The sequence below is a fragment of the Pelodiscus sinensis genome, chromosome 9 (genome assembly GCF_052426305.1).
Source record: "Pelodiscus sinensis isolate ZL-2025 chromosome 9, ASM5242630v1, whole genome shotgun sequence".
NCBI lineage: Eukaryota > Metazoa > Chordata > Testudines > Trionychidae > Pelodiscus > Pelodiscus sinensis.
The window spans coordinates 8,051,131-8,076,949 of NC_143060.1; the positions used below are offsets into that span (position 1 = coordinate 8,051,131).

The window sequence follows — 25,819 nt, forward strand, 5'->3', positions numbered from 1 at the left end:
AGCTTTTTTATAATCCTGAAAAGCCTGTAATGCTCAAAATAGCCCACCCAACCCCCACCACAAATTCTGAGTCGGGTTTTCTTACATGACTTGACGTGGGGCACATTTTGCCTTTTGCAACTCAAGATCCCAGTTTTTCAAATGCGTGGGCGCAGGATAGGGATGGGCATGAATGATAGGAAAAGGCTTGATGACGTTTGCCTCCAAGAATCCCCCCTTTTGCCTTGCCATCACAGATCTGTAGGTGGGATGAACCATGGCAGGTATTTATTCTTGCATGACAACTTTACTCAACTCTTTTGGAAGTGGAAATAAAACTCACGCTCATTGGAAACCACAAGGTACTGTATCAGACAGGCTGCTCACGCCTGGGTTGGAATTTGACCTCAGGCACCAGGACTAATACCCCTACACTTGCCAGAAGAGTGTGGTGAGAGCTTATGCATAAGCGTCATGAACAGCTCAATTTTACATCCCGTCTGTAACCTGTGATCACGTCGGGACATGGTTTCGATTCTGACTCAGAGAAGAGTGCCACTTTCTGGATCACGAGCACAGACAGCACCCTGGTTTTTCCCCCCCACACGATGTCCTATCTAGTACTCACTAACAAGCACACCCCTGCTTCGTCTGGACCAAAACACCTTACCCTCAGAATTCAATAGCACTACTTTTCTGAGAGAAAGTCCCTGCCCTGCTAGAGAAGTAGGATCTCTGTCTCTCGTCAACAAATTCAAATATTGAAATTATCAATACAAAAAAAGACATTTTCCACCAACACTGATTGCCACAGTCCTATTCCTCTAAATGTTTTACTACATATATGCCAGTCTGCCAGAGACAGGCTCGAATGATCTGGCTACTCTATAGTTTAAAGAGTGAGTCTCTGTCTGTCTGTTCAGAAATTCCTCCTAAACAGTAAGAGCTAGGACCATCACATTCGGTATGTAGCTTCCTCTTATCATAACTTAAAGCCAGACCAGGGTTTGGTTATGCCAGGAAAAAGGGATGTGCCTGGAATGGGATTGCTTCTCAGAAAGCCATGCAGAAAAGAGACAGAATCACCAGGCAGCTGAAAAGGGCTGGCTGCCCCCCCACGTGGGCCTGCCCCAGAGCCGAGCCTCCCACCCCACAGGTGCCCTTTGGGAGGGTGGAGGGTTGAAGATCTCTTCACCCCACTCCCGATTCATACAGGGACATTGCTGGCTGTTCCCAGGGCTGGATTAAGACCTTTAGAGGCCCTAAGCACTGAAAAGATTATGGTGCCCGCGCATATGTAATTCAAAATAAAAACAATACTATGCCGTAAAATCTCTTTTTTTTTGGTGCCCCTGCTTTGCTGGTGCCCTAAGCCGTGCTTAGTCTGTGTTCCCCTTCCTTAGGGAGCGAGGGGAAAGTGCTCAGTTTACAGTATTCCTCACTCTGTCTGGAGAGCACAGGAGGCAGCCAATCCTGGACCTACCCCAGCCGGGAGACATGCACCCCTCCCCCAGCTGTGCCTGCTGGAGCTGCAGCAGCCCTGGAGAGGCGCTTCTCACGTGGCCCTAAGCTGCTGCCGTGAGAGAGGGCTGGGCTTGTCTTCTCTCCCCGGGGAAGCCTGCACCCTGAACCCGTCACCCCCAGCCCCAGAGCAATGATTGAAATGAAGCATGAACATTTTCATTTTATTTTCCAACCCCCAAAAGAATCCAAGCAACACTGGATAAATCATCTAGTTACAAAGAAACACACACATTAGATTCTCCTGTGTTTGCTACCTCATTCAGGGAACCCCCTGGTGCTATCATGCTACATGACTGCAATGCAATTCACAGAGCACCACTCGGCAACGTCAGCAAGCGGAGAACATGCCTCCCCAAAAGGACTAGGGGATCTTTAAAGGCCACGCAGACCAAAATGGGCCTCAAGTTTTTATGGCATCTCACCCAAAAGACCTACACATAACGCACAGCCCATGTGCCATCTTTCCTTTAGAAGGCTGGAGGACTCAGACTACGTCTACACGGTGGGTTTTTTCCTGCAGAAGATATGCAAATGGAGTCCTCATTTGCATACCTCACGCTTTCATTTGCATATCATCTTCCGAGCCTTTTTGTTGAAGAGGTTTTGCCGTTAAAAAGCCCCATGTAGATGGGGCCATTTGTTGGGAAAAAAAACCTTTTGCGCAACATCCCTTATTCCTCAAAAAATGAGGTTTGCAGGCTCTTGCGCAAAAGGGGGTTTTCCCAACAAATGGCCCCGTCTACAAAGGGCTTTTTAATGGCAACACCTCTTCTGCAAAAAGGATCGGAAGAGGTTATGCAAATGAGAGCACGAGATATGCAAATGAGCACTCATTTGCATATCTTCTGCCAACCCCCCCCCCCCCCGCAGTGTAGACGTAGCCTGAGATACCCAGGCTGGGGTTAGAACTCCTGGTTCCCAAAGAGTCTAGACATTTCGGCTGTGTCTAGACTGGCAAGTTTTTCCACAAAATCATCTGCTTTTGCAGAAAAACTTGCCAGCTGTCTACACTGGCCGCTTGAATTTCCGCAAAAGCACTGACGATCTCATGTAAGATTGTCAGTGCTTTTGCGGAAATACTATGCTGCTCCCGTTCGGGCAAAAGTCTTTTTCCGAAAAACTTTTGCGCAAAAGGGCCAGTGTAGACAGCAGAGATTTATTTTCTGCAAAAAAGCTCCGATCGCAAAAATGGCGATCGGGGCTTTTTTACGGCAAAGCGCGTCTAGATTGGCCACGGACGCTTTTCCGAAAAAAGTGCTTTTCCGGAAAAAAAGCATTTCCGGAAAATCATGCCAGTGTAGACGTAGCCAAGATGTCTAAAGCGAAACTAAACCACATAGAGATCTTATGCCGGCCACAAGCTGGACGTCAGCTTCCTCATAAGTACTATGAGGGTAGGCAATGATGACCTGAGTTGGGCGTTCAGAGATAGGCTTGTTTGTATTTGAGATGCAGTCATCGGTGGCCCAAAGGAAACCTGCCATTTGCACCAGCTGAACATACCCCAGCTCACCAGTTCCTTGCCAGCGATTGCTGAACGTTAACGCTGAGTGTAGACGAGGCCCCAACTAAAACTAAGTGCTTGGAGATCCTGCCTATTATGATCCTTACTTGTTCCCATGAAAGATACAACCACATTGCTCCCTCAGCATTGTCAACTGCAAGAAGGCCCCACGACAAAGGGAAACATGCCCTGTTCTGTTTGCAAAGTCCTTGCCATCCTCGACCATCCTTCAAGATGCTGATGAAATTGATTTCTCATCTAACGATCTATGGAGGAGATGAGAAACTCCAGCATTTGTGATATCTCTGGTCGCAGGTAAGGAAAGCATCTTTTTTTTTTCCTTTTAACTTGCTGCTGTATATATATTGTTTCCTGGCAGTCTATCTTTAGGTTATAGCAGTTCACAGGGTTTTTCAGCAGATGTGTTATTCAATTACTTCAGGGCTTTTCCATTTGTAATATTATGAAGCAATGATACCCAGCAGCCTTCACCTGTCTTTTAGAGATAGCCAGCCTGGTAATTTTAACTCTGCCCATTTTATCCACACCAGTAAATCTCATAACATGGTTATAGAGAGATTCCAATTTTTGTAGACTTTTCTCCCGGGAATTCCTGTACACAATATTGCCATAGTCTGTAATGGACATAACCTGTGATTTGATTAATGTTTCCCTAGTGAAGAAGTCAAAGCATTTCATGTTCCTATAACTGGTTTGCAGCTCTGCAGTAAAGGTCTTTGGTGCAGCAGAGAAAATAATTGCAAACGCAGCTCCAGTCAGAATATATAATCCCCTCACCGCGAGAGTCCAATTCAACAGAGTTAGACCGTCTGCGTGAGGGGTGGCAGCAGGATGCTCTTGTCAGGAGAGCAGGCTGCACAGAAAACAAGGTAATTTCAGGGGTTGAATATTCATGAATCAGCCTCTGTGTACAGAGAGTTAATTTGCCATTGCTCTTCCTATGGGCTCGCTCTGCCAAGATGCTGGAGAAAACAGTGTGCGAACGCACCGGATCCCCCAGCCCCCAAAACAAAGAGCCTTGCTTTGTGCCAGATTGAAAGGCTATGCGCTTGACAGAACGAGCAGTCCTGTGGCACCTTAGGGTATGTCTACACTGCGCGGCTATTTCAGGATATCCCAAAATAGCTACCCCACGTCTTAACAAGCTGCCCATTATTTCAAAGTATTTTTTAAAATAACGGGCACGTTATTTCGGCATCCCTATAACCCTCATTCCATGAGGGTTAAGGGATGTCTCCAAATAGTGTGTTATTTCAAAATTTGGTGCTGTGTAGACGCGCCACATTACAAAATAAGCTATTTCGAAATGGAATCAAAATCAGGTGCACCAATTGCGTTGCGCAAATTGTGTACCTTATTTTGAGTTTAGGGTGTTGTGTCAACGCACCCTTACGGTATGTCTACACTACCACCCTAGTTCGAACTAGGGTGGTTAATGTAGTCATTCGAAGTTGCAAATGAAGCCCGGGATTTAAATATACTGGGCTTCATTTGCATCTTGCCGGGCACCACCATTTTTAAATCCCCATTAGTGCGGACTCCGTGCCCGCGGCTACACGTGGCATGGAGTAGGTAGTTTGAATTCGGCTAATTCCAACTACCGCTACTCCTCGTGGAACGAGGTGTACTGGTAGTTCGAATTAGAAAGCCTAATTCGAACTACCTACTCCGTGCCGCGTGTAGCCGCGGGCACGGAGTCTGCACTAACGGGGATTTAAAAATGGCAGCTCCCGGCAAGATGCAAATGAAGCCCGGGATATTTAAATCCCGGGCTTCATTTGCAACTTCAAATGACTACATTAACCACCCTAGTTCGAACTAGGGTGGTAGTGTAGACATACCCTTAGAGACTAAAAAATTCTAGAGTGTCATGAGTGTTTGTGGGCAAAGCCCACTTCACGAGATGATGTGCATTTGAAGTCGTAATGCATTGTCCAAAGTTAGGTATGATGACCAGCAGGGGGTCCCGGCACAGGACTTTTGAATCTAAAATAGGTCTGTTTGCATCCAACCCATCTGCCTTCTGATCTGATTGGCATTATCGTGGTGTTTTATCGGACAGATATATAATGTATCTCCAAGTGCCTCTGGGTATGTCTACACTACCCCGCTAGTTCGAACTAGCGGGGTAATGTATGCATACCGCACTTGCTAATGAAGCCCGGGATTTGAATTTCCCGGGCTTCATTAGCATAAGCGGGGAGCCGCCATTTTTAAATCCCCGCTGCTTCGAACCCCGTGTAGCGCGGCTACACGGGGCTCGAACTAGGTAGTTCGGACTAGGGTCCTATTCCGAACTACCGTTACTCCTCGTGAAACGAGGTGTACCGGTAGTTCGGAATAGGCACCCTAGTCCGAACTACCTAGTTCGAGCCCCGTGTAGCCGCGCTACACGGGGTTCGAAGCAGCGGGGATTTAAAAATGGCGGCTCCCCGCTTATGCTAATGAAGCCCGGGAAATTCAAATCCCGGGCTTCATTAGCAAGTGCGGTATGCATACATTACCCTCCTAGTTCGAACTAGGAGGGTAGTGTAGACATACCCTCTGAGACATGGAGCGTCTCCCTCAAGAAGGGAAGACACAGGCACTGTTCACAGCTGGGACAAGAATTCTTTTCAGCTAGAATTTTTCTTCTGTTGTCCTATCTCCTGGCCAGGCTCTGGCTCTGTGTGCCCAGGTGGTGTTCATGTAGGGGGGAGGGGCAGCCAGGGAGACGGGCCCTTCTCCATGAAGGTCTGTGGAGGGTTTTGGCCCCTGCTGCACTAGCTAGCAGATGCAGCCTGCTGCGGTATGCACCTGGAGGGTGGACGCTCTCCCTCCATACGGTGGCCGGCAATGTGCCTTTTTGGGGATCCATGTCTCCCAGAGTGTCTCCATGAGTAATGCGTCCCTCATCACTTCCACTGCAGGGCAGCACCTTACAGTTTGGGTTACCTTAGTGCACCGAGCCAGCAATCGATCCCTTGCTTTCCCCGCTTCTTCTGCATACCCACAGCCCATATACACGTGTGTTGTACATGCACAGCTCTTACCTTGGCCTTTCTCCTTCAGAACTGTGTTTCAGAAGGCACACGCTGGATCCCCATCTGCAGCTGCAGCTCTCATTTCATTTCAACGAGGCCCCCCTGCATCCATCCAGAGGCAAATTAAAAAATGGCCCTTGATAGGAAATAAAAACACTTCGACTTCTATGCAACAGTCATGTAACGACTTAGTCCTCGCCTACAATCCAGTCGTGGTACTTGATTGACCCATGGAACTCACTGCTGCAGGATGTCTAACTCAGACCACTTAGTGACGTGTAAAGAAGTATTTCTAAATGTACTTTCCCAAAGACCATTTGGCAGCACATACGATTGAACTGATTGGTTTTCCTAGTCAAGTCAATGGCCATTCTGCTTGCATAGACCTCTGTTGAATTTGGCTCCTAGCCCCACACATTCCTTGAACATACTAGTTCTGTCCTCATGCTTTAAAAAAAAGGAGCCTTTTCTCCTGTTCCTTGATGTGAGCTTTGACCAATCAGAGGACAATCTCATTGCTAATATTAAATGCAAAACCACTTCCTGCTGTAACAGAAAATATTATATTGGTTATAAAGAAACAGCTGCCTCAAAGCACTTTCCCGTTCCTTTTATGTCGCTGCAAATAACCTCCACCTCACATCTTGCTTGTCCTCCTTGGAGATCTTTGCATGCTCCATACTGGCATTTGCCCCCTTAATTCATCAAGCTTTAACAGACATCATTCTCTTAAAGAAAATCTTCATTCCATTGTGTACAGGATTGTTTCTCCTTCAAATGAAACTGACAGGAGAAGATGATCTGGGAGGCATAGGATCGCTAGATGTAGTAAATCTATACTGAGGGGGGGAGTTGTCTTTCATGCATTGGTCCATCTGTCTCCAAGCAACACACATACGCCTTGGCTCTCTGAAAGAACTTCACAAATTTGGCTCTGAAGAGTTATGGGAGAGGTTGAATTTTATGAATTACTAGCATATTTACCTTGCATTGCTCAGGTCTTCAACTCAATGCATCTTGGAGGTTGTTTTTTGGAAAATAAAAGGATAATGTACGTGATTTATTGAAGTGATCGTATTTTTCAAAAATACAGTGTTATTTTTATGAAGTTAATTTTAGTAAATTTTTTTAAACAGGAATTTCATTGTGTATTTTTTCTTCATTCCTATACACTCCTATCACTCGCTCTGATTTAACAAAAAAAGGGAAACCAAATTGACTATAGCCCAATAAAATTTTCTTTTAGTTTTCAAACTGTATGCATTGCCAAAACAGAGCACTACTTCCAATTTCTCCATTTTATCTCTTTTCTAAAAGCTTGTTTGAGAAGCACATGACCTATGAGGAAAGCCTGAGGGATTTGGGTTTGTTTAGTCTGAAGAAGAGAGGAGTGGCGGGGTGGAGGGGGGATTGATAGCAGCCTTCAGCTTCCTGAAGGGAGGTTCCAAAGAGGATGGAGAGAGGCTGTTCACAGTAGTGAGGGATGGCAGAACAAGGAGCAATGGTCTCAAGTTAGAGTGGGAAATGTCTAGGTTGGACATTAGGAAAAACTATTTCACTAGGAGGGTGGCGACGTACTGGAATGGGTTACCTAGGAAGGTGGTGGAATCTCCATCCCTGACGTTTTTTAAGTCTTGGCTTGACGGGACCCTGGCTGGGTTGATTTAGTGGGGTTGGTCCTACTTTGGGCAGGGGGCTGGACTTGATGACCTCCTGAGGTCTCTTCTAGCCCTGGGATTCTTGGTTCAGTCTCTTTCCACATTCCTCAGTTATGTCAGTTTTGAGGACTGTGCTTGATTTGGTGATTCTCTCTGGTTTTCTGAGAAGCAATTCCAGGCACACCCCATTTTCCTGGCACCACAAGACCCTTATGTTTCTTTAAGTTATGATCAGATGAAACTGCATGCCGAATTTGGTGACCCTATCTTTTACCATTTAGGAGGAGTCTTGATCAAATAAACTCTCTAAAATATACAGTAGAGTTAGCACTTATGTAGCATTTCCCATTGTAGAAACATGAAGGGCCTCCCTTACTTATGTTGTACCACACCCCACATGGAACTGCTTGCAGAATAAAATATGTGCCAATGGGAAGAGAGTCAAAGGGGCCGTAACTGCTACTATTTTTACTTTCTGTTTACAGATGGGGTGACGGAAAGGTGGAATGGGTGCCCACGTTGGTGGCAGGACCAGGGTTATTGCTTGGGAGATGATGGGTCTCAGAGACCATCACTGTTCAGCATTTCTATTGCAACAATGCCCAGAGTAAAGCCCCCTTGCACTGTAGAAATGTACCTGGAGTCTCAGACCTTGCCTGAAGAGGTCATGGTGGAATACACTGGAGAGGGAGATGTTGCAGGGACTGGGTGAGATGCAGGAGGAAGGAGGCAGGTCAGGAGAAGAGAGGTTGATCTCCATGGCAATAAAGCCATGTCCATGTCAACTAAAACAGCCTGACTACGGAAGCCAGATGAAGGAAACCTTTGAGAACCGGGGTGAGCGGGAGGACAGCAATGGTATTTCCATTGGGCACCCTTCACGATCCAGCCAGCCCGGAGAGTTAGGAACACAGCTGCAGGGAGGAAGAGAAGAAAATGCAGCGCCACGCTCAGCTGTTGCATTTATCACTTTATTAATCCTTTCTAGGGCGGATTCTCCCAACGAACAGGAGACGTTACCCGAAATCCTAGCTACATGGAGCTATTCAGAAAGAAACACCGAGGAATTCTGCAAACGTTTTGTTTCAATCAACATGCAAAGGGAACATTCCTCCCCATCCCCCCCAAGTAAACCAACTTTGAAAGTCTTCCACTAAAACCTTATAAAATCCAACTATAGTAATAAATTAACACTAGATTAATTCAAAGGACAAGTTATCCCCGCTCTGCGTGCCTTCTAATCCATATCTCCAAGAGGTCATTTTAATTATCATGCTGTCACCACTATTCATTACTCTGCTTAGAGAGCCAGGAAAGCAGCACTGTGCCTTTTAGATGCATTGGTATTCATCATATTAAGGCACTTCATCCTCCTTAAAAATGCACACAGTTTAACCCCGTAACCTTGAAATGCTGACAATATTGAGTTTGTTTTTATCATTTTCTTTCCCGTGGGTCATCTTATTTCTTGTTCTCAACTTGTTTCCTATTCCCCCTGCTCTCCCCTTCCCAGAGATTAAAAAAAAAAATCAGGTTGATGGATTGTATTTGACAACTTTGGTGCATTTACAGGTTTGTCGCTTTCTTGGAACTTGCTTCTTTTTCAGATCCAAACAGGGCCATACTCTGCTTTCCTTTACATCTGCAGCGAGGCCTGGGTGGGGGGGAGGAGGACGGTGAGACACATGATGCACGGGCTGCAGATCTGGTCGTATGTTCAGACGTCGCCATAGAGCTATGCATGAGAGTTGTACCCGGACCACAGAACTTGAAACCGTATCTTCTGCCTGCAAAGCTTTCTTCTAAGAGAGGGGAATCCTCATGCCACATAGAGCCCCCTACACTCACCTGAGGGAGCGTGGGGGGGCCAGGACAAGGATATTCGGAGAGGGGTGGAGAACATGGCTCAGCCAGATTCCCTGCTGCTATAGCAGGCCCTGTAGGACAACTGCAGCCAGGGTAACTTAAACTAAGGCTGCTTTTAATTTTGCCGAGGGCCATTTCAGACCAGGGGTCAGCAGCGGGAATTCTGGTGCTAAAGCCAAGCTCTCAATGCCCCCAGGTTTGGGGATGGAGAGGTCCATTAACACCCCGTTCCAGAACCTCATAGAACCAGCAGAAGGGAACAGTAAAACTCGGTAGATTAGGCCTTTCCCTAGAGTTTCAAATCGGTTTCCCTGAAAAGCAGAGAGGTTCTTCAGCCGGGTGCGGTGAGGCCTGGGGAGGAGGCTGCCTGCTGGAGGTGGCTTTTCACACAGGTTCCCCTGTGGGTACCTAGCATAGGCCGCTCTAGCTTGTGGAGGTAAAGCCTGCCCCAGGGTTTGCCCCTCACCCCTGTCAGGAGGCCAATCAATGCGGCCAACCATGCGCCCTGCCCTGGGTGTATATTCTAACCAGCATCTGCTGGGGAGCACAGGCTATAGCTGTGATGTGGGCGAGCAGAGTGACTGCAACTGGCTTCTGCAGGCACAATAAAGACAGCCAAGGGACTGGGCCCCACACATCCTCCCCACCCCGGCTCAGCCCAGGCTCTGGGAGCCCTAACCATCACGTGCACTGGTACGCACGCGCCGCTCTCAATGAAGAGCGCTCCAGAGTCTCTCATGGCAAGATCTGAGGGAAGAGCCAAGAGCGAGGCCAGGAAATGAAAGATGGCACAAAGCAGAGCACAGGGGAGCACGCCTGCCTCCCTGCAGGAGCGATTTATGTACACGCTAGTACCCGGTAAGCACAGGAGACTTGCACAGGCGCTGCTGAATGTTACACAGAAGGGTAGACCCGGCACTTGCCGACTGGGGCTTTGAATTGTTTGCTCAGTGGGCAGACTACCCCTCTAATGACAGAGCGAGGGGAGGTCTACAGGGCCCTTCTTTTTGTAACTCATGGCTGCTCGGCTCCAGTTAATGGTGTTTGTGAATCTCTCTGTTCACATCTTCTAGAGATGTGCCAAAAGGCCAGGGATGGATTTTCCCTCGGTAAAAAGAAAACCAACTGTAACATCTCTAGCTGATTTCTGTCCCCCTCCTCCCCCCGACTATTTGTTGTGTTGCTTATCTGGGAAAAAGAGAGAGACCGATTTCAACCCCACCCCCCTTCAAAAGGTGCGGACCCAACTCCGCTCCCTCAGCAGCGCCTGTTTCCCAATGTCGTTATGACGAGTGAGCGTGCTCCGTAGGGTTCGTCTGGCTTCTCTTCTCGAGCTTGCGGCCTGTGTGGCTGGTCCCTGGGCCCCGCTGGGTGGCACATTTGAAGGGGGGCATTTTTTCTTTCCTGCACAAAGAAAAGAGAGGGGAGAAAGCCACAGTGAAGTCACAGCGTCGCAGCGGTGCATAAGCCACACACGTGAGGTGTTCTTCGAGAAATCCTGACACTCGTGGCAGGCTGAGGAGTGGAGGGGGGACAGCTCATGGCAGGGGTGGGGGTGCAGGAGTCAGGACGGTGTGTGCGGGGGGAGGGTGCAGGAGTTACGGTTGGGGGATATGAGGAAGGGCTCAGGGCAGAAGGTCGGGACATGTGGGGGGGTGCAGGAAGTGGACCAGGGGGCTCAGGGAAGAGGGTCGGAGTGAGTGTGGGGAGTATTGGGGGGCAAGGGCAGCCTTCGCCCGACGCTGCTTGTTGCTTGCTGTGCCCCTTCCGTCCCTGTCAGGGAGTGAGAGGGAAGCACGCTGGGCGTGTCGCTCTCTCCTCAGCCCCCCTTTGCCCCACACTAGCAGGGAGGGTGAGGGACGCAGGGACGCTCTGTGCTGTCCCCTCACTCCCTGACACCGAGGGAAGGGGAACAGCAAGCCACGAGCAGCATGAGGCTCAGGGCTGGGGCAGTCCCGGACCGGTGGAAGGGTCATGCCCCCGGGAAACGGAAACGGAAACGGAAACGCCGCCTTACTTTCACCTCTGCTTCAGCCTCAGCATCGTCGGTGAAACAGACCTGCATAATGTCACTTCTGATTCTAGGCGCTTTCCCTTCCTGCTTCTCATGCTCCAGCCAAGAGCTACCCTTGGCCCGGCGCAGCAAGTGTGAAATATTGGGATGGGGTGGAAGGTCACAGGAGCCTGCGTAAGAAAAAGCCTCCCATCGGGACATCCGGTCCCCCTCCCCACAGGGAAGTGGCCGACGCTCTTATTTTTCAATAAACCCCTCTCGGGTGCATTCTGTAAAACTCCTTGCACGTTTAATTATCATACAGGGCCTAAATCAACATCCTCCGTCCCTGAGTCGGACGCGTCTCACACAGCCACTCGCTGTGGTAGGCCTGCAGCAGACACAGAATTGGTTCAGAAAAGCCCCAAAGATACATGACCGAGGCTGAGTTTGGCCCCTCCAGAACCCAGCGCTGGGAAGAAGGTGCAGAGCCGAAGCAGTGGTACCCTCGGTATCTTGCTGTTGAAAGGCAGAAATGTGTCTCGGTGTGTGGAGGAGCATAGTGTTCAGAGGCAGCTGTGGCACGTGTCCCTGCTGGCCTATCCTCCCCTCTCTGGGGCTGTCTCTAGACTGGCCAATTTTTCTGGAAAATCAGCCGCTTTTCCGGAAAAACCTGCCAGCTGTCTACACTGGCCGCTTGAATTTCTGCAAAAGCACTGACTTCCTACTGTAAGAAATCAGTGCTTTTTGTGGAAATACTATGCTGCTCCCGTTTGGGCAAAAGTCCCTTTTGCGCAAAAGGGCCAGTGTAGATAGCTGAGATTTGTTTTGTGCAAAAAAGCCCCAATTGCGAAAATGCCGATCGGGGCTTTTTTGCGCAAAAGCGAGTCTAGATTGGCCACGGACGCTTTTCCGCAAAAAGTGCTTTTGTGGAAAAGCGTCCATGCCAATCTAGTGATAGAGATGTAGCCGTGTTAGTCTGGGGTAGCTGAAGCAAAATGCAGGACAATGTAGCACTTTAACGACTAACCAGACCCACTTCCTCAGATCAAATAGTGGAAGAAAGTAGTCACAACCATATATACCAAAAGATACAATTAAAAAAAATGAACACATATGAAAAGGACAAATCACATTGCAGAACAGGAGGGGGATGTGGGGGGGGGGGGGAGGAAGGAAGGTAAGTGTCTGTGAATTGATGATATTAGAGGTGGGGAGAGTGGGATGTTTGTGAGTTAATGGTATTAGAGGTGATAATTTGGGAAACTATCTTGGTAATGGGTGAGATAGTTCAAATGTTTGTTGAGTCCTTTTTGGAAAGTGTCGAATTTTAACATGAATGATAGTTCAGAGGATTCCCTTTCAAGTGCAGATGTAAAAGGTCTTTGTAGCAGAATGCAGGTGGTTAAGTCATTGAGAGAGTGTCCTTTCTGGTTAAAATCATGCCAATCTAGACGCTCTTTTCCGAAAATGCTTTTCATGGAAAACTTTTCTGTTAAAAGCATTTGCGGAAAATCATGCCAGTCTAGACGTAGCCTGGGGCTAATCATGCTGACAGCAGCATAAGCCAAAGCCCCACCCACCGGAGCTTGCAAGCGACCAACGGCGGCTGTCTTTGCAAGGAGCGTGCAGTGGGCACGAACAGCTTCCCCGTACGTGTTCCCCCTCCAGCACTCTTGCACTGGAGCGGCCATAACGCCCCCCTCAGCCTGGCACACTAATCACCTCCTTCTCTTTCATTCTCTTCCTTATCTTGGCATGGCTCCCACTTCTCTTGGGCCAGCCCGCCTGGCCTTAGGCGGCAATCAAACCAGACACGGCGTTGGATTGCTTCGCCCTTCGCACAAGGCCACACGGAGCGATGGGTTGCCAGCCTGACTGGAGAAAGCAAAAGGCGCCCTCCGCCTGCTTCGCCGTGACGGATGGGGTTAGCGCAACCCCCGGGGCTGCCCTCACTGCATCAGGGCCCAGCGACTCAAAGGAGCCTGGGGCGCCCAGTTACTACTGCAGCAGAGACTGGCACTCCAAGCCCTTTATATCACCACTGGAGCATTGTGCTCCAGAGCCTGGGTAGGAGCACTAAGGGTGGGGAGCACTCTGTGGAGGGGGGCTGAAGGGGTGCCATGGTTGCTATGGTGATGAGGTCTGGCTGCCCCTGGCCCTGCCTCTTATGCCTCAGCTCCCCCCCCCCCCCAGACACTTGCCCATGGAGGCCGTCGGTGTCCCTGCTCCCGGATGCCACACTGATACTACGGAGGGTTCTACTTCCCCCGGGAGCTGTCACTCCCCTTCAATATTTGTTATTTCCTTTGTTTGTATTAATAGAAAGATCTGTCTAAAGAGATGTGAAAGCAACTGACATTTGCATTGTATTTCCTTTTGCTACATCGCTCTCCTAAGGCACACTGGTATTTTGCAAAGGGAACTGTTTACATTTCAATAAAACTACATGGGTCGGAGTGGAAATGGGGGACTCATGAAACTTTCAGTGCCTGGAGACTGAATGGAAAACGGGCTTTTTTGAGGTTTCATTAAATCTCAGTGTTTCAGGACTCCATGCTGGAAACTGAAACCCACCAGCAGCTGCAGGAAAGACTTAAACACACACACGAACCTGACCCAACCCAAAGGGTCCGATTCTTCACAGCATCGCTTCGTTAGTTCTTTAGTTTCTGCTGAGCTACAGTTCATCTTCAAGTTTGACACAATCAACTCTGGATTAAACAAAGACTGTGAATGGCTCGCTAACTACAAAAGCAGCTTCTCCTCTCTTGGAATTCACACCTCCAGATCAGCTACTAGAAGTGGGCCTCATCCTCCCTGATTGGATCCACCTCATCATCTCTAGCCTGATCCTGGCCTGCATATTTATACCTGCCTCTGGAAATTTCCACTACATGCATCTGACGAAGTGGGTCTTTGCCCACGAAAGCTTATGCTCCTACACTTCAGTTAGTCTATAAGGTGCCACAGGACTCCTCGCCGCTTTTGTAGTTTCTATGCAGTTACTCTGGTATAAAACTAGACCAGAACAGTCCAGAACCTCCCCCCCCCCAGAAACTAACGTGAAACCGACCACTCTCGTTACTTCTGGTCCACTGAATGAAGCAGGAAAGTCCAACAATATGATGAGCAGCAAGAAGATAAAATAGATCTGAGAACCTCGTTGGTTTTTAATAATCTGGGTTGTTATTTGTCACAGATATGGGAAGCAGTGCTTAACCTTTCCACAGCAGTGCTAGATCTCCCGGTGTGAGTCTTGGATATAGTCTAAGTACCTGGTGAACTACAGAAGCTGCTGATTCATGAATGCCACAAGCACTGCAAGGCAATCGCACAAGGTGATTTGGGGAATACAATACACTCACACTGTGCGCAGGATGGCTTTTAGTAGGTGCTCACAGAGCACATGATCATTAATGTCGGAGTAATGGCAAATTTTTCCGCAAACTTAACTCCGACAGGCACTTGGCATGCCCGTTACAATGTCATATTTAGGACAAAACTCGCAGTCAACTTCCTCCCTCTCCAGCAATCTGAGCACATTTACCTTTATGGCTGAAATCTGCCACATTTGACTGCTGCCTGAAAAAATACATTCCAGAGGGGAGGAGAAGTGGGGGAAAATGAACTTTGCCTGGGGTCTGAACATTTGAACGAGTCAAATTTCAACAGGGAACACGGTTCAAGTCTGCAGCGTGTGGCATCAGCGGAGTCCACACGGATGGCTGCTGTCCAAGCACCTCCTTCCCCACCCTTTGCTTGCAAAATGGAGCTATTGTTTAACTTAGACCAGGCAACAGACAGCCAAGCTCACCTGTGCCCTAAGTTCCCCCTAAAATGCAAGGCCACCCAACCCCCTATTAAGGCCTGTGCAGGGGCTGCAGGGAGGAGAGAGATCTCCTCCCCAAAGCCTGAAGCTGCTTGGACTGGCAGCAAGGAACCTTTCCCTGCCAGCCCCTGCACCAAACTGCCATGTTTGGGTCAATGGGGCCCTCTCCTCGCTGTCCCCAGCAAGGGAGCTGCCCTGATAAACCCAGGCCCCAGCCTCCTGCCCCACCTTAATCTTAGGGCTGGCAGAAACCTCAGGAGTCATCGAGTCCAGCCCCCTGCCCAAAGCAGGACCAGCCCCAACTCAATCATCCCAGCCAGGGCTTTGTCAAGCCGGGACTTCAAAACCTCTAGGGATGGAGATTCCACCCCCTCCCTAGGGAACCATCCCAGCGCTTCCCCACCCTCCTACGGAAATTGTTTTCCCTAATATCCAACCTAGACCTTCCCCACTGTAACTTGAGACCTTGTTCTGCCATCCGTCACTACTGGGAGCAGCCTCTCTCCATCCTCTATGGAACCCCCCCTTAAGGAAGTTGAAGGCTGCTCTCAAATCCCCCCTCCCTCTTCTCTTCTGCAGACTAAATAAGCCCAAATCCCTCAGCCTCTCCTCGTAGATCATGTGCTCCAGCCTCCTTGAGTCCCTCTAGCTCTGAGCACCCCAAAGCTCCCTCCCTTGCCCCACTCCAAAACCTGTCCCCCAAGCCCAGAGCCTGTACCCCCTCCTGGACCTCAAACTCCAGCCCTGAGCCCCTCCCCAAACTTGGTGCCTCCTCTTGCCTCCCAAACACCTCATCCCTGGGCCCACCCCAGAGCACTCACCCCTCCTCCCCCACACTCCAACCCTGAGTCCGTCTCCAAACCTGGAGCTCCCTTCCTGCACCCTACACCCATAATTTCCAGACCCACCCCAGAGCCTGCACTCCCAGCCAGAGCCCTTGAACCCCAAACCTCTCTCCCAGCCCTGAGCCCCTCAAACGCAGCCCCGCCTTAGAGCCCACACCCCTGCCAGAGCCCTGACACTCCTGCACCCCAATCCTCTGGCCCAGGCTATCAGTCAGAACCCTGCAGTACAAACACTCAGATCAACATCACCTTGACTGCACCCCCATTGAAAAGAAATACTGCACAGCTGGATTCTTTTTATTTACCTTCTCGTCTTTAAGGCTGAGGGGTTCACAGGGTGAGGGCGACACTCACACACTCCCATACACACCTCTCTGTAACGGGTCCACCTCTCAAACCTAGTTAAATTAGTTGCCCCCGCAACTCCAATATAGAGGCTGGTCCACAACTTCATCTCTCAGATGGTTAAAAGCCTTCATCTGATATCCAGCCTGCATTTGTTCATGGCCAGTTTACACCTGCTTCTTCTTGTGCCAACATTATCCTTCAGCTTAAACCGTTCTTCACTTTCCCTGGTGTTTGCCATTCTAATGTATTTAGAGAAAGAAATCGGACTCTTCTCAGCTTTCATTTTACTGGGCTAAACTAGCCAAGCTCAATTGCCTCTGATAAGATAGGGCCTCCAGTCCCCTGATCACCCTAGTAGCTCTTCTCTTCACCTGTGCCAGCATGAATCAATTCTTGAACATGGACAACCAGGCTCACATATGGTATTCCTACCCGTGCCTTGTACGATGGCATTAATACTTCTCTATCGCTACAAGAAAGTGTCTCCCCAAGTACATTCTAGGATCTCATTAGTGGTTTGGGGTTTTTTGCAGCTGCATCACATTAGTGGCTCACCCACTTACTCTCCCTTGATTGCTTTCAACTGATGAGCTCCTAACTTGTAATAAAATTTCTTATTAGACTCCAAGCGCATCACCTTGTGCTTTTCACTGCTGAATGAACTCCACTTCTGTGACGCCAGACTTCACGATCATCCAGATCTTCCCATACAATATTCCAATCGTCCTTTGCACTAACGATGATTGCCACATGCCTATTTTTTTTATCCTAAGTTTGTCTTAAACTCAGGTTTAAGGGGTAGATATTAACTAGTAACTCAGATAAAAGGAAGGTGAATTTAATTGGATCTTATGTTGAAATTGCAAGGACCAGAGGTTAAGAGGGGTAGCCAAGTGATTCTGTAACTGGAAAAAACTTAAAAAACAATGAATAGTCGTGCAGCACATCTACAAATTTGGTTAGTCTCTAAGGGTATGTCTACACTATCCCGCTAGTTCGAACTAGCGGGGTAATGTAGGCATACCGCAATTGCAAATGAAGCCTGCGTTTTGAATTTCCCGGGCTTCATTTGCATAAGCGGGGCGCCGCCATTTTTAAATCCCCGCTCGTTCCACGAGGAGTAACGGTAGTTCGAACTAGGAAGCCTAGTTTGAACTACCTAGTTCGTGCCGTGTGTAGCCGCGCTGCACGGGGTTCGAACCAGCGGGGATTTAAAAATGGCGGCGCCCCGCTTATGCAAATGAAGCCCGGGAAATTCAAATCCCGGGCTTCATTTGCAATTGCGGTATGCCTACATTACCCTCCTAGTTCGAACTAGCGGGGTAGTGTAGACATACCCTAAGGTGCTGCACGACTATTCGTTGTTTTTTAAGTTTTTCCAAGAAATAGAGCAGGGGTTCCCAACCTGCAGTACGCTTACCCCCAGTGGGCACGAGAAGCTTGTCAAGGGGACATGGGGAATATTTAGTAAATAACTAGATTATCCTAATTGAAATATTCCAAAAGTAGTACTGTTAGTGAAAAAAGTTGTGGATTCTAGAGTCTAGAATTTATTTCCTTTCATATTGAATGGGGGGTACCGGAAGGTTTACTAAAACCCAAGGGGATACGGGGACCGAAAAAGGTTGTGAACTCCTGAAATAGAGGGTTATACATGATCACTGAAGCTTGAAAATGACAAAACAATGAAATCTTCTTCCACTGCAATAGCTAATGATCTACGTTTTTTACAATGTTTCATAGGTCTATAAGATGTGCATTTTCATTTGAGACAGGCAGCCATTCCAAACAAACAATTAAAGCCTGATTATTTCAAATGCTTCCCTCTCAGAGAGGCACATCACTGGCACCACGTTGGATGTTGCAAAAGAATGTCTGTATTTTCTGTGAGCACGTGACAAGTTTGAAGCATTAAACCCAGAAATCAAATGGCACCGCAGATAATGACAAGCAAAGGCCCTGGCAGTGAGGTAATGACACGCTCCAAAGCAGGGCCAATCATAAACAATAAAAACAAATTTACAACTTTGTAGGAATGGTCAGAAAAACCCTGAGATTCGCTGATGAGGTGCTGATTTCCTGGTGAATACAAATACATGTTTTAAGGAGAACCCCCCCCTCAAATCCAACCCCCTAACCTCATATGCATTCATGAATGTGAACCATTTGAACCAGCGTATGCCACTAGTATGGAGAAGGGGCAGTGTGTCATAGTGCTGCCAGAGGAACAGAGCTATGCAAACACAACCTGCTGTGCTTAGGAACAACTTCTGGTGTGCTGAGAACCACTTTACACCTTGTTACATGCTGCTAAACCTCACACGTCAGGATGTGCAAAAAAATAATTATTTGGTTCACTGGTAGTCCTCCCCCTCTCCTCCCCAGTGAATGGGGAAAAATCGTTTGGGGTTGATCTAAAACAAATATTTATTTCAAAATTATGGCAAATCCAAAAGTAAAAAAAAACCAATTCAGGTCCATTGAACCATTTTGCTTGGATTTCAAGCTTTTCTTTTAAAAGCTTTTAAATAAACTTGAAGGAAATTTCAAATCAAGACGTCGCCTTATATCCAAATGTTTCATTTTGAAAATGACGAAACAAAATGTTACGATTTGAGCTCCTTTATTTTAACGGTAACTAGTGAAATCGACTTGGTTTTGCGAAACAGTTCGGTCTACCCAAATCTGTATTATTCACCCCCCCCAAAAAAAGTTTTCATTGTAAATTTTAGCCCAACTCTACTTGCAATTGCTTCTCTCCTGGATGCAGACACGACTGCTACTTGGGTGGTGTCCTTCTGTCTCTCCCCCTCCCACTTTGGCAAAATATCATATGGAAGGGGGGATCTGCTGTAGAACTGATGTCTGGACTAGACAGTTGTGGCCATGTCGTCAACATCACTACAAACCAGCACAGGTGACTCTTGGACACAGAATCAGAGAACACTAGAACTGGAAGGGACCTTGAGAGGTCATCGAGTCCAGTCCCCTGCCCTCACGGCAGGACCACGCACCGTCTAGAACTAAGGTGGTGGGAGGGGCAGTGAAGGGTTGGTGCTCCAACTTGCTAGGGTAGAGAGGACAGTGGCATAGCTAGGGTGGGTGGGGAGGCAGTTGCCCCCGGGTGCCACGCTAGGAGTGCCAATTTAGTCCCCCTCTGCTCCCCATCATCCCTTGGCTCACCTGCTCTTCCTCCGCCCGCTGGCAGTGGCCAGAGCCTCTTCCCTGCCTCTTCGCCCCCAGCCCAACCCTCCTCCATCTCCGCCATCAGGTTAGTGTATGCGGGGGCCTAGCCCCAAACTGGAGAGGGTGGGGGAAGATGTGGTACAAGCTCCCCCCCCTTCCCAGAGTTGGGCTCAGCCATGTGCCAGGCTCGGGACCCTGCTACACGGTGGCGGCAGAGGGGGGCACAAATTTTGCCTTTGCCCCCGGGTGCATAACACCCTCCCTATGCCTCAGAGAGGGATAGTAATTTACCAATGGATGGTCCAGGGTAAATGACAGTAAATGACAATCTCTAGGAAACAAAGAGGGGAGGATGACACATGCGTGTTGTCGCGATCCCCTGGGCTGCTTCTGGAGTAGAGCCGTTGATATGCTATCATTTGCTCAGGGAAGTGCTTCAAGGCATGATCTAAGTCTATGCAGTGTTTTGTGGTTTGGGGGTGCGTTTAAACTGCTTGAACTCCCGGGCTGCATTGCTGCTCCAGCAGAGTTTCTGATTTCTCGCTCCTTGACAGGGTAATTGTTGTAATGTGGTATTTTGGCGAGCCCTCTGCTGGAAGCTAGCCAAGCAATGCAAATCTCCCAGAACCCTGCAAATGGATCCTTTTCACTGAACCCACGCAAATGTGTCACAGTTTAAAACCTGAAAGGTTTTCTTCAACGACAGCGACAAGTATCGGGAGCTGCATAATACGTGCAGATGCATGTAGGAGTAAACTGACAGATTATAATTATCAATAGAGAAGGGGAAAAACAAAAATTAATTTGAGGCAAAACATATAATTTGCCTTTAAATTGTACGAGTTCCTCCATTTCTGATGCAATTTGCCACCCTGGAAATCAGATTAACGTCGTTTGGATTCTCAGCCGTTTCTTAGAAGTACATTGACCTACTTGGGAAAGCAGTGCCGGTTTTTAGAAACTGATGTAAGCTGGTGCCGTGTGAACGCAAACGAGTAGGAAGCAGAGAAACGATGCCGTCGGCAGGCATCGTTTCGGTGTAAGCATGGGACAGCTCCCAACACATCATGATGTCATGCAGGGCTGGCTGCCAGGAGGAGTATAGAATAGTTGTAATTCATGCTGGTGGTCCTATGGGTAAGGAAGGGAAACTGTCCCTATCACATCATGTCATTGTTGTGTGGAAATTCCCAAGTTGTCGGTTCTCCTCTTCTGGGAGGGAGCCAGATTTGTTACTCAAAAATGTGGAGGAAGGGTTTGTTTCCTCTTCTTCTTATTTATGTGATTTCCCCCCTTATCATCAATGTGTGGTGGAGAGAGAAAGGCCAATACACCAGCAGCGTCTGCGCAGGAAGCGCTGGCTGTAGCACTTACAAACCAGGAGCTTTTCAGGGTCTCACTCGCAGTCTCCGCTCTCTCTTCTGTGTAGACAAGGGAGAGCTGTTGACATAACAAGCAGCCCATGGACATTCAGGCCCTCAGTGGGCAGGAGAAGCAGCCTGACTTGCAGATGCCCCTAGGAGGGCTCCAAGGAAGTCTCTCATTAAAGTCACAAGTCAGCTTTATTTCCTGTTAACAAGGCGCCAAAGGAAGGAGCGGAGGCTCTCCAACCACACGCATCCAGCTCTCAGTGGCTGGGGCCTTTTGTCAGGGCTGCCAAAATGTAAATCTGGAGTCGTTTTTCCATCCGCAGATGTGGAAGACTGAGTTCTACTTGCATATGTCTGGCCTGTGGAGACGGTTAATTATACTGAATTTACAAAATGGCAAAGAAAGTCTGGTTTTCAATGAATTTAAGCGTTTGGTGGGAAAACCAGTGCCTTTTCTTGGGTCATGTCCTTGCACCAGCGGGCAGCATGTCTAGAATGTACCAACCTCCCCTTTTTCAAGAAACAAAAGGCATCATGACCAAAACAAATAGGGCCAGGTTCTGATCTTACGCCTGTGTAAACAGAATTAACTACGCTGGTGGCTATGTGATTTGTCAGACTCATCCCAATGTAACTTATATCGAAGTTTAAGCCATTGGGTGCACTCATATATGTTTTTCCTATATGCTGTCCATGGACTGATGCCCTGTTCTACAGCACCGTTTATTACTAGCGTTACAATACCAGCAGCATGATTTACCATCCTCTGCACTCGGTCTGGAGGCACGAAAGCAGGTCGCTGAATACTTGCGTCTCACCTGGCCCGTGGCCCTTTTATATGGGCTGCGCTAGGACTATAGAGTGAATTGGTATGGGCAGTTCCCTTCCTGAGACAATCCCTGCTGCTCTTTAGAAACACATTTAGTCTGTACATGCTCTGGTGCCTGAGGAATAATTAGACTGGATGGTACGTGAGGTGTATTATTTGTATCCTATTGTGTTTTCAATGAATTGGCCAGATCCCCAGCATCTTAGCAGGAGTATCTCCCATTTAGAATTATTATCAGCTATTGGAGATAGAGTGCAGCATTGCTACATCCCTGTGTATGGGGAGGCATGGAGCCGCGCGATCACGTGAGCAGCACAGGGGCGAAATGGTGCCTTGGAGACACGATTCCCTCCCTGCTTCTCCATTGGCCCAGGGAAGGGATCATTTGCTGCTCTCCTACAGCTCCAATGAATTGTAACATACACCCTTTCGCTGTCTAGGTCAACGGTACTCACTGGAGAGTGGGAAGAATAGAACCAGGGTTCCATCCTGTCCTAAGCCATCCCAGCCCACCTGCTCTAAGGGAAAGCTGTAGGCATAAGCGTTCTCTCTTTATTCAGACTTGCACCTTCAGATCCAAGGCCTGGGCAGCCCAAGTAGGGTATAAAGATGGCCCTCACTTCTCCTTTCAGGCATGCAGGCCAAGGAACAATTGAGCCCTTAGGCACAGAAGCCCAAAGGTATATAGGAGCCTAATGTCCATTGATTTCAGTGTTTTACTAATAGGCTTCCCAGGCCACAAATAAGTAGACTGAAGAACGCCATAGGGAGATGAAGAGGCGGAAAGAAAACAGCTGATTAGTGATCAATATGAAACAAGCTGGTGATCATGGTCCCAATACCCATAGCATGTGTGAAAACAGGCCATGTTTTGTTGGATGTGGTCCTTGCAATGTAGAGAGTAGAGATTTGGAAAGACCACTTTGGAGGGAATTTCACCAGCCGAGACTGAGAGCCTCAAAGCAGAAGTTAACAAGGACATCAGCGTAGGCTGGATCAAAGTAAGGAAGAATTCTGATGTTATCTGGGACAATGGGATAAAGGAAGAAATAAGAGGAAAATACAGTGGGCTGAGGAACATCTCCAAGGTTCATGCCCAATCCGACCCAAGAACATATCCATACACCCTAACAGTGGCTTTTCCATCTCGTCTGGGAGGTTATTACATACGGACCAAGGAGCACAGATGTCATTTCTAGCCTGCGGTGGTCATCAGTGAGAATGCAGCCAGCAGTCCACTTACTACACACAAAATTACATTAAAAAAAGTATTAAGGTGAACAAGCCAAGCACTCAAACATAGTTAAAATTCAGATTTCTAGCCTCGAGTAAAATAACTGCTTCTCTCCCAGACAATACTGGCCCTCAGCTGTTTAAAAGGGGATGCTGGTTGGAAATCAGGGACGCAGTCCCGGAACAAGGAAGCAGGGCAAGTCAGGCCTGCCTGCCTGAAACTCATCCTGCTGAGAAATGGTCCCTGAGTTCTGGAATGCACTTTCCATGGGAGCTGGGCTAACGGCTCAGACACAGGGAGAAGGAAGGCTAGCTGGCCACTTTGTGATGGCAAAGGATACAGAAGAGCTGGAGGTAGCTGGTGTGTTGGAGGGAGGATGAGGACACTAGGGCTACGTCTAGACTACATGGCTCTGTCGACGGAGCCATGTAGATTGGTTTGTTCGGCAAAGGGAAATGAAGCCGCGATTTAAATAATTGCGGCTTCATTTAAATTTAAATGGCTGTCCCGCTCTGCCGATCAGCTGTTTGTCGGCAGATCGGGGCAGTCTGGACGCTCCCCTGCCGACGTGAAAGCCCTTTATCGACCTCCCCGGTAAACCTCATCCTATGAGGCATAACGGGGAGGTCGATAAAGGGCTTTCAGGTCGGCGTGGGAGCGTCCAGACTAGTTCGCTGAGCCAACAAACAGCTGATCAGCTGTTTGTCGGCTCAGCGCGGCAGCCATTTAAATTTAAATGAATCCGCGATTATTTAAATCGCAGCTTCATTTCCCTCTGCCGATCAGCCTAATCTACATGGCTCCATCGACGGAGCCATGTAGTTTAGATACACCCTAACACTGTTAAAGAGCAGTGTGAGCCGCGTGAGAGGTCTAGAGTTCCCACCGAAGGGTGAGGGAGAAGATGACAATTATCTTCATCCTGAAATCCACCATGGATGTGCACAAAGGGGTGCAACAGGGGTGGGGAGCAAGAGTCGAGTCCAGGGCTCTGAGGTTAGCTTCTAGGTGTCCACAACACAAAATGCCTCACCACAACTGACACGCTTGTTGGCAGACTCCACAGCAACTTCAAGGACTGAACTTCAAGAATCTTAACCTTTGCAGTACCCGCTCCTGCTGCAAGCTGAGGGAAGGGGCATGAATCAATGCAATGGACATGTAGGCCTGCCTCGTCCACCAGCCTCACTATTTCATGTAGGGCAGTGATTTTGAACTGGAGCACCTGTGTCCGTGCAATCCCTACTGTGGATGCAGTTACAAAGATGCCTCTTGGGGAAAGCTCTGCCCTTTTATCCTGGAATAACTGGGGGTATGTCTACACTACCCTCCTATTTCGAACTAGGAGGGAAATGTAGGCATACCGCAATTGCAAGTGAAGCCCGGGATTTGAATTTCCCGGGCTTCATTTGCATAAGCGGGGCGCCGCCATTTTTAAATCCCCGCTGGTTCGAACCCCGTGCAGCGCGGCTACACGCGGCACGAACTAGGTAGTTCGAACTAGGCTTCCTAGTTCGAACTACCGTTACTCCTCCAGCATCTTTCTGCAGCACTGAGTCCCTTAAACAATTGTTCCATGTACAGTAGCTGGCACAAAGGATCCAATTAGTTTCCTTTCACACATTTATTAACTTCTTGCAGCCTCTCTTTCAGCAGCGTGGAGAATCTGGTAAAGTCATAATGTGTTTTCATAAACTGTAGGCAAAACATGTCCCGGTTCAAGTGAATATCTGTGCCATATAATTAGCACTGATTACACAGATATTTGGTACCGTTTTACATATTCAAATCCATTTCTTTTGTCATTTCTTAGCCAAGGCATAATTAAAGCCTCAGAACTCTCTTCCCATAAGTAGCTCTAGGACTTTCTCCTTGAACAAGTTTGCAGTTAACATGACAGCTTCAAAGAAACACTTCATTTCATTCACCTCTCTCTCTCTCTGTGTAAAAAGCTGCGATAATATGGCATGTAAATAAGTCCATGATACAGACAGAAAAGGCATTTGTCTATTCCTGGGAGAATCTGATATATTTACTGATACATCAAGGCATTAGTAACATGGATCACTTAAAATCTATTACTTAAATATTTGTCATCTTTGTGAAAAATATTAACCAATATGTAGACATTTACAGTAGTAAAAGAATTCCCCCCCCCAAAAAACAGACTGTTGTGGGGGGGGGGGACAATAGAAATTGACCCTGTGCAAAATGATTCTATGTGTATATTTCGTTTCTGGTGTATCTGTCTCTATAGAAATAGGAATGGATATTTGATGAGATTATAATGCTTCTGTTAGCACCAACAGCAACTCTTTAATTAAAAAAAATCCTCATGACGCGGTAACTGAGTTGTGCTATGGAAGGGCAATACGCTGCTAGGTGGTAATTAGGTTCTGTAATAGTCTTGGGTTTTCAGAACCAGAGACAGTGGACACTAGGAGTCTGGAAGAAATGATGCATTCAGTTTCAGGAGACGAGAGGAGGAAGATGCTTGATGCTGTTCATTGCCAGCCCAGCTGGTCTCTGCAGAGCGACGGCAATAAGAACTGCATCCCAGCCCAAACGGTTATGTCGAAGTCATCAGCAGAGAAAGGGAGATGGGGC

At 48.1% G+C, this 25,819-nt stretch overlaps 1 protein-coding gene across 1 annotated transcript in view; it reads right to left on the bottom strand.

Moving 5' to 3' along the window:
- Positions 1 to 8,642: 8,642 nt before the first annotated feature.
- Positions 8,643 to 25,819, bottom strand: part of LOC149523907 (cytosolic carboxypeptidase 6-like) — a 429,125-nt gene continuing 411,948 nt past the window's right edge. Inside the window, exon 8 of the mRNA XM_089780411.1 lies at positions 8,643 to 10,979. Coding sequence (XP_089636537.1) covers positions 10,859 to 10,979 — 121 coding nt within the window. The 3' untranslated portion in view covers positions 8,643 to 10,858. The remainder of the gene's footprint in view (positions 10,980 to 25,819) is intronic.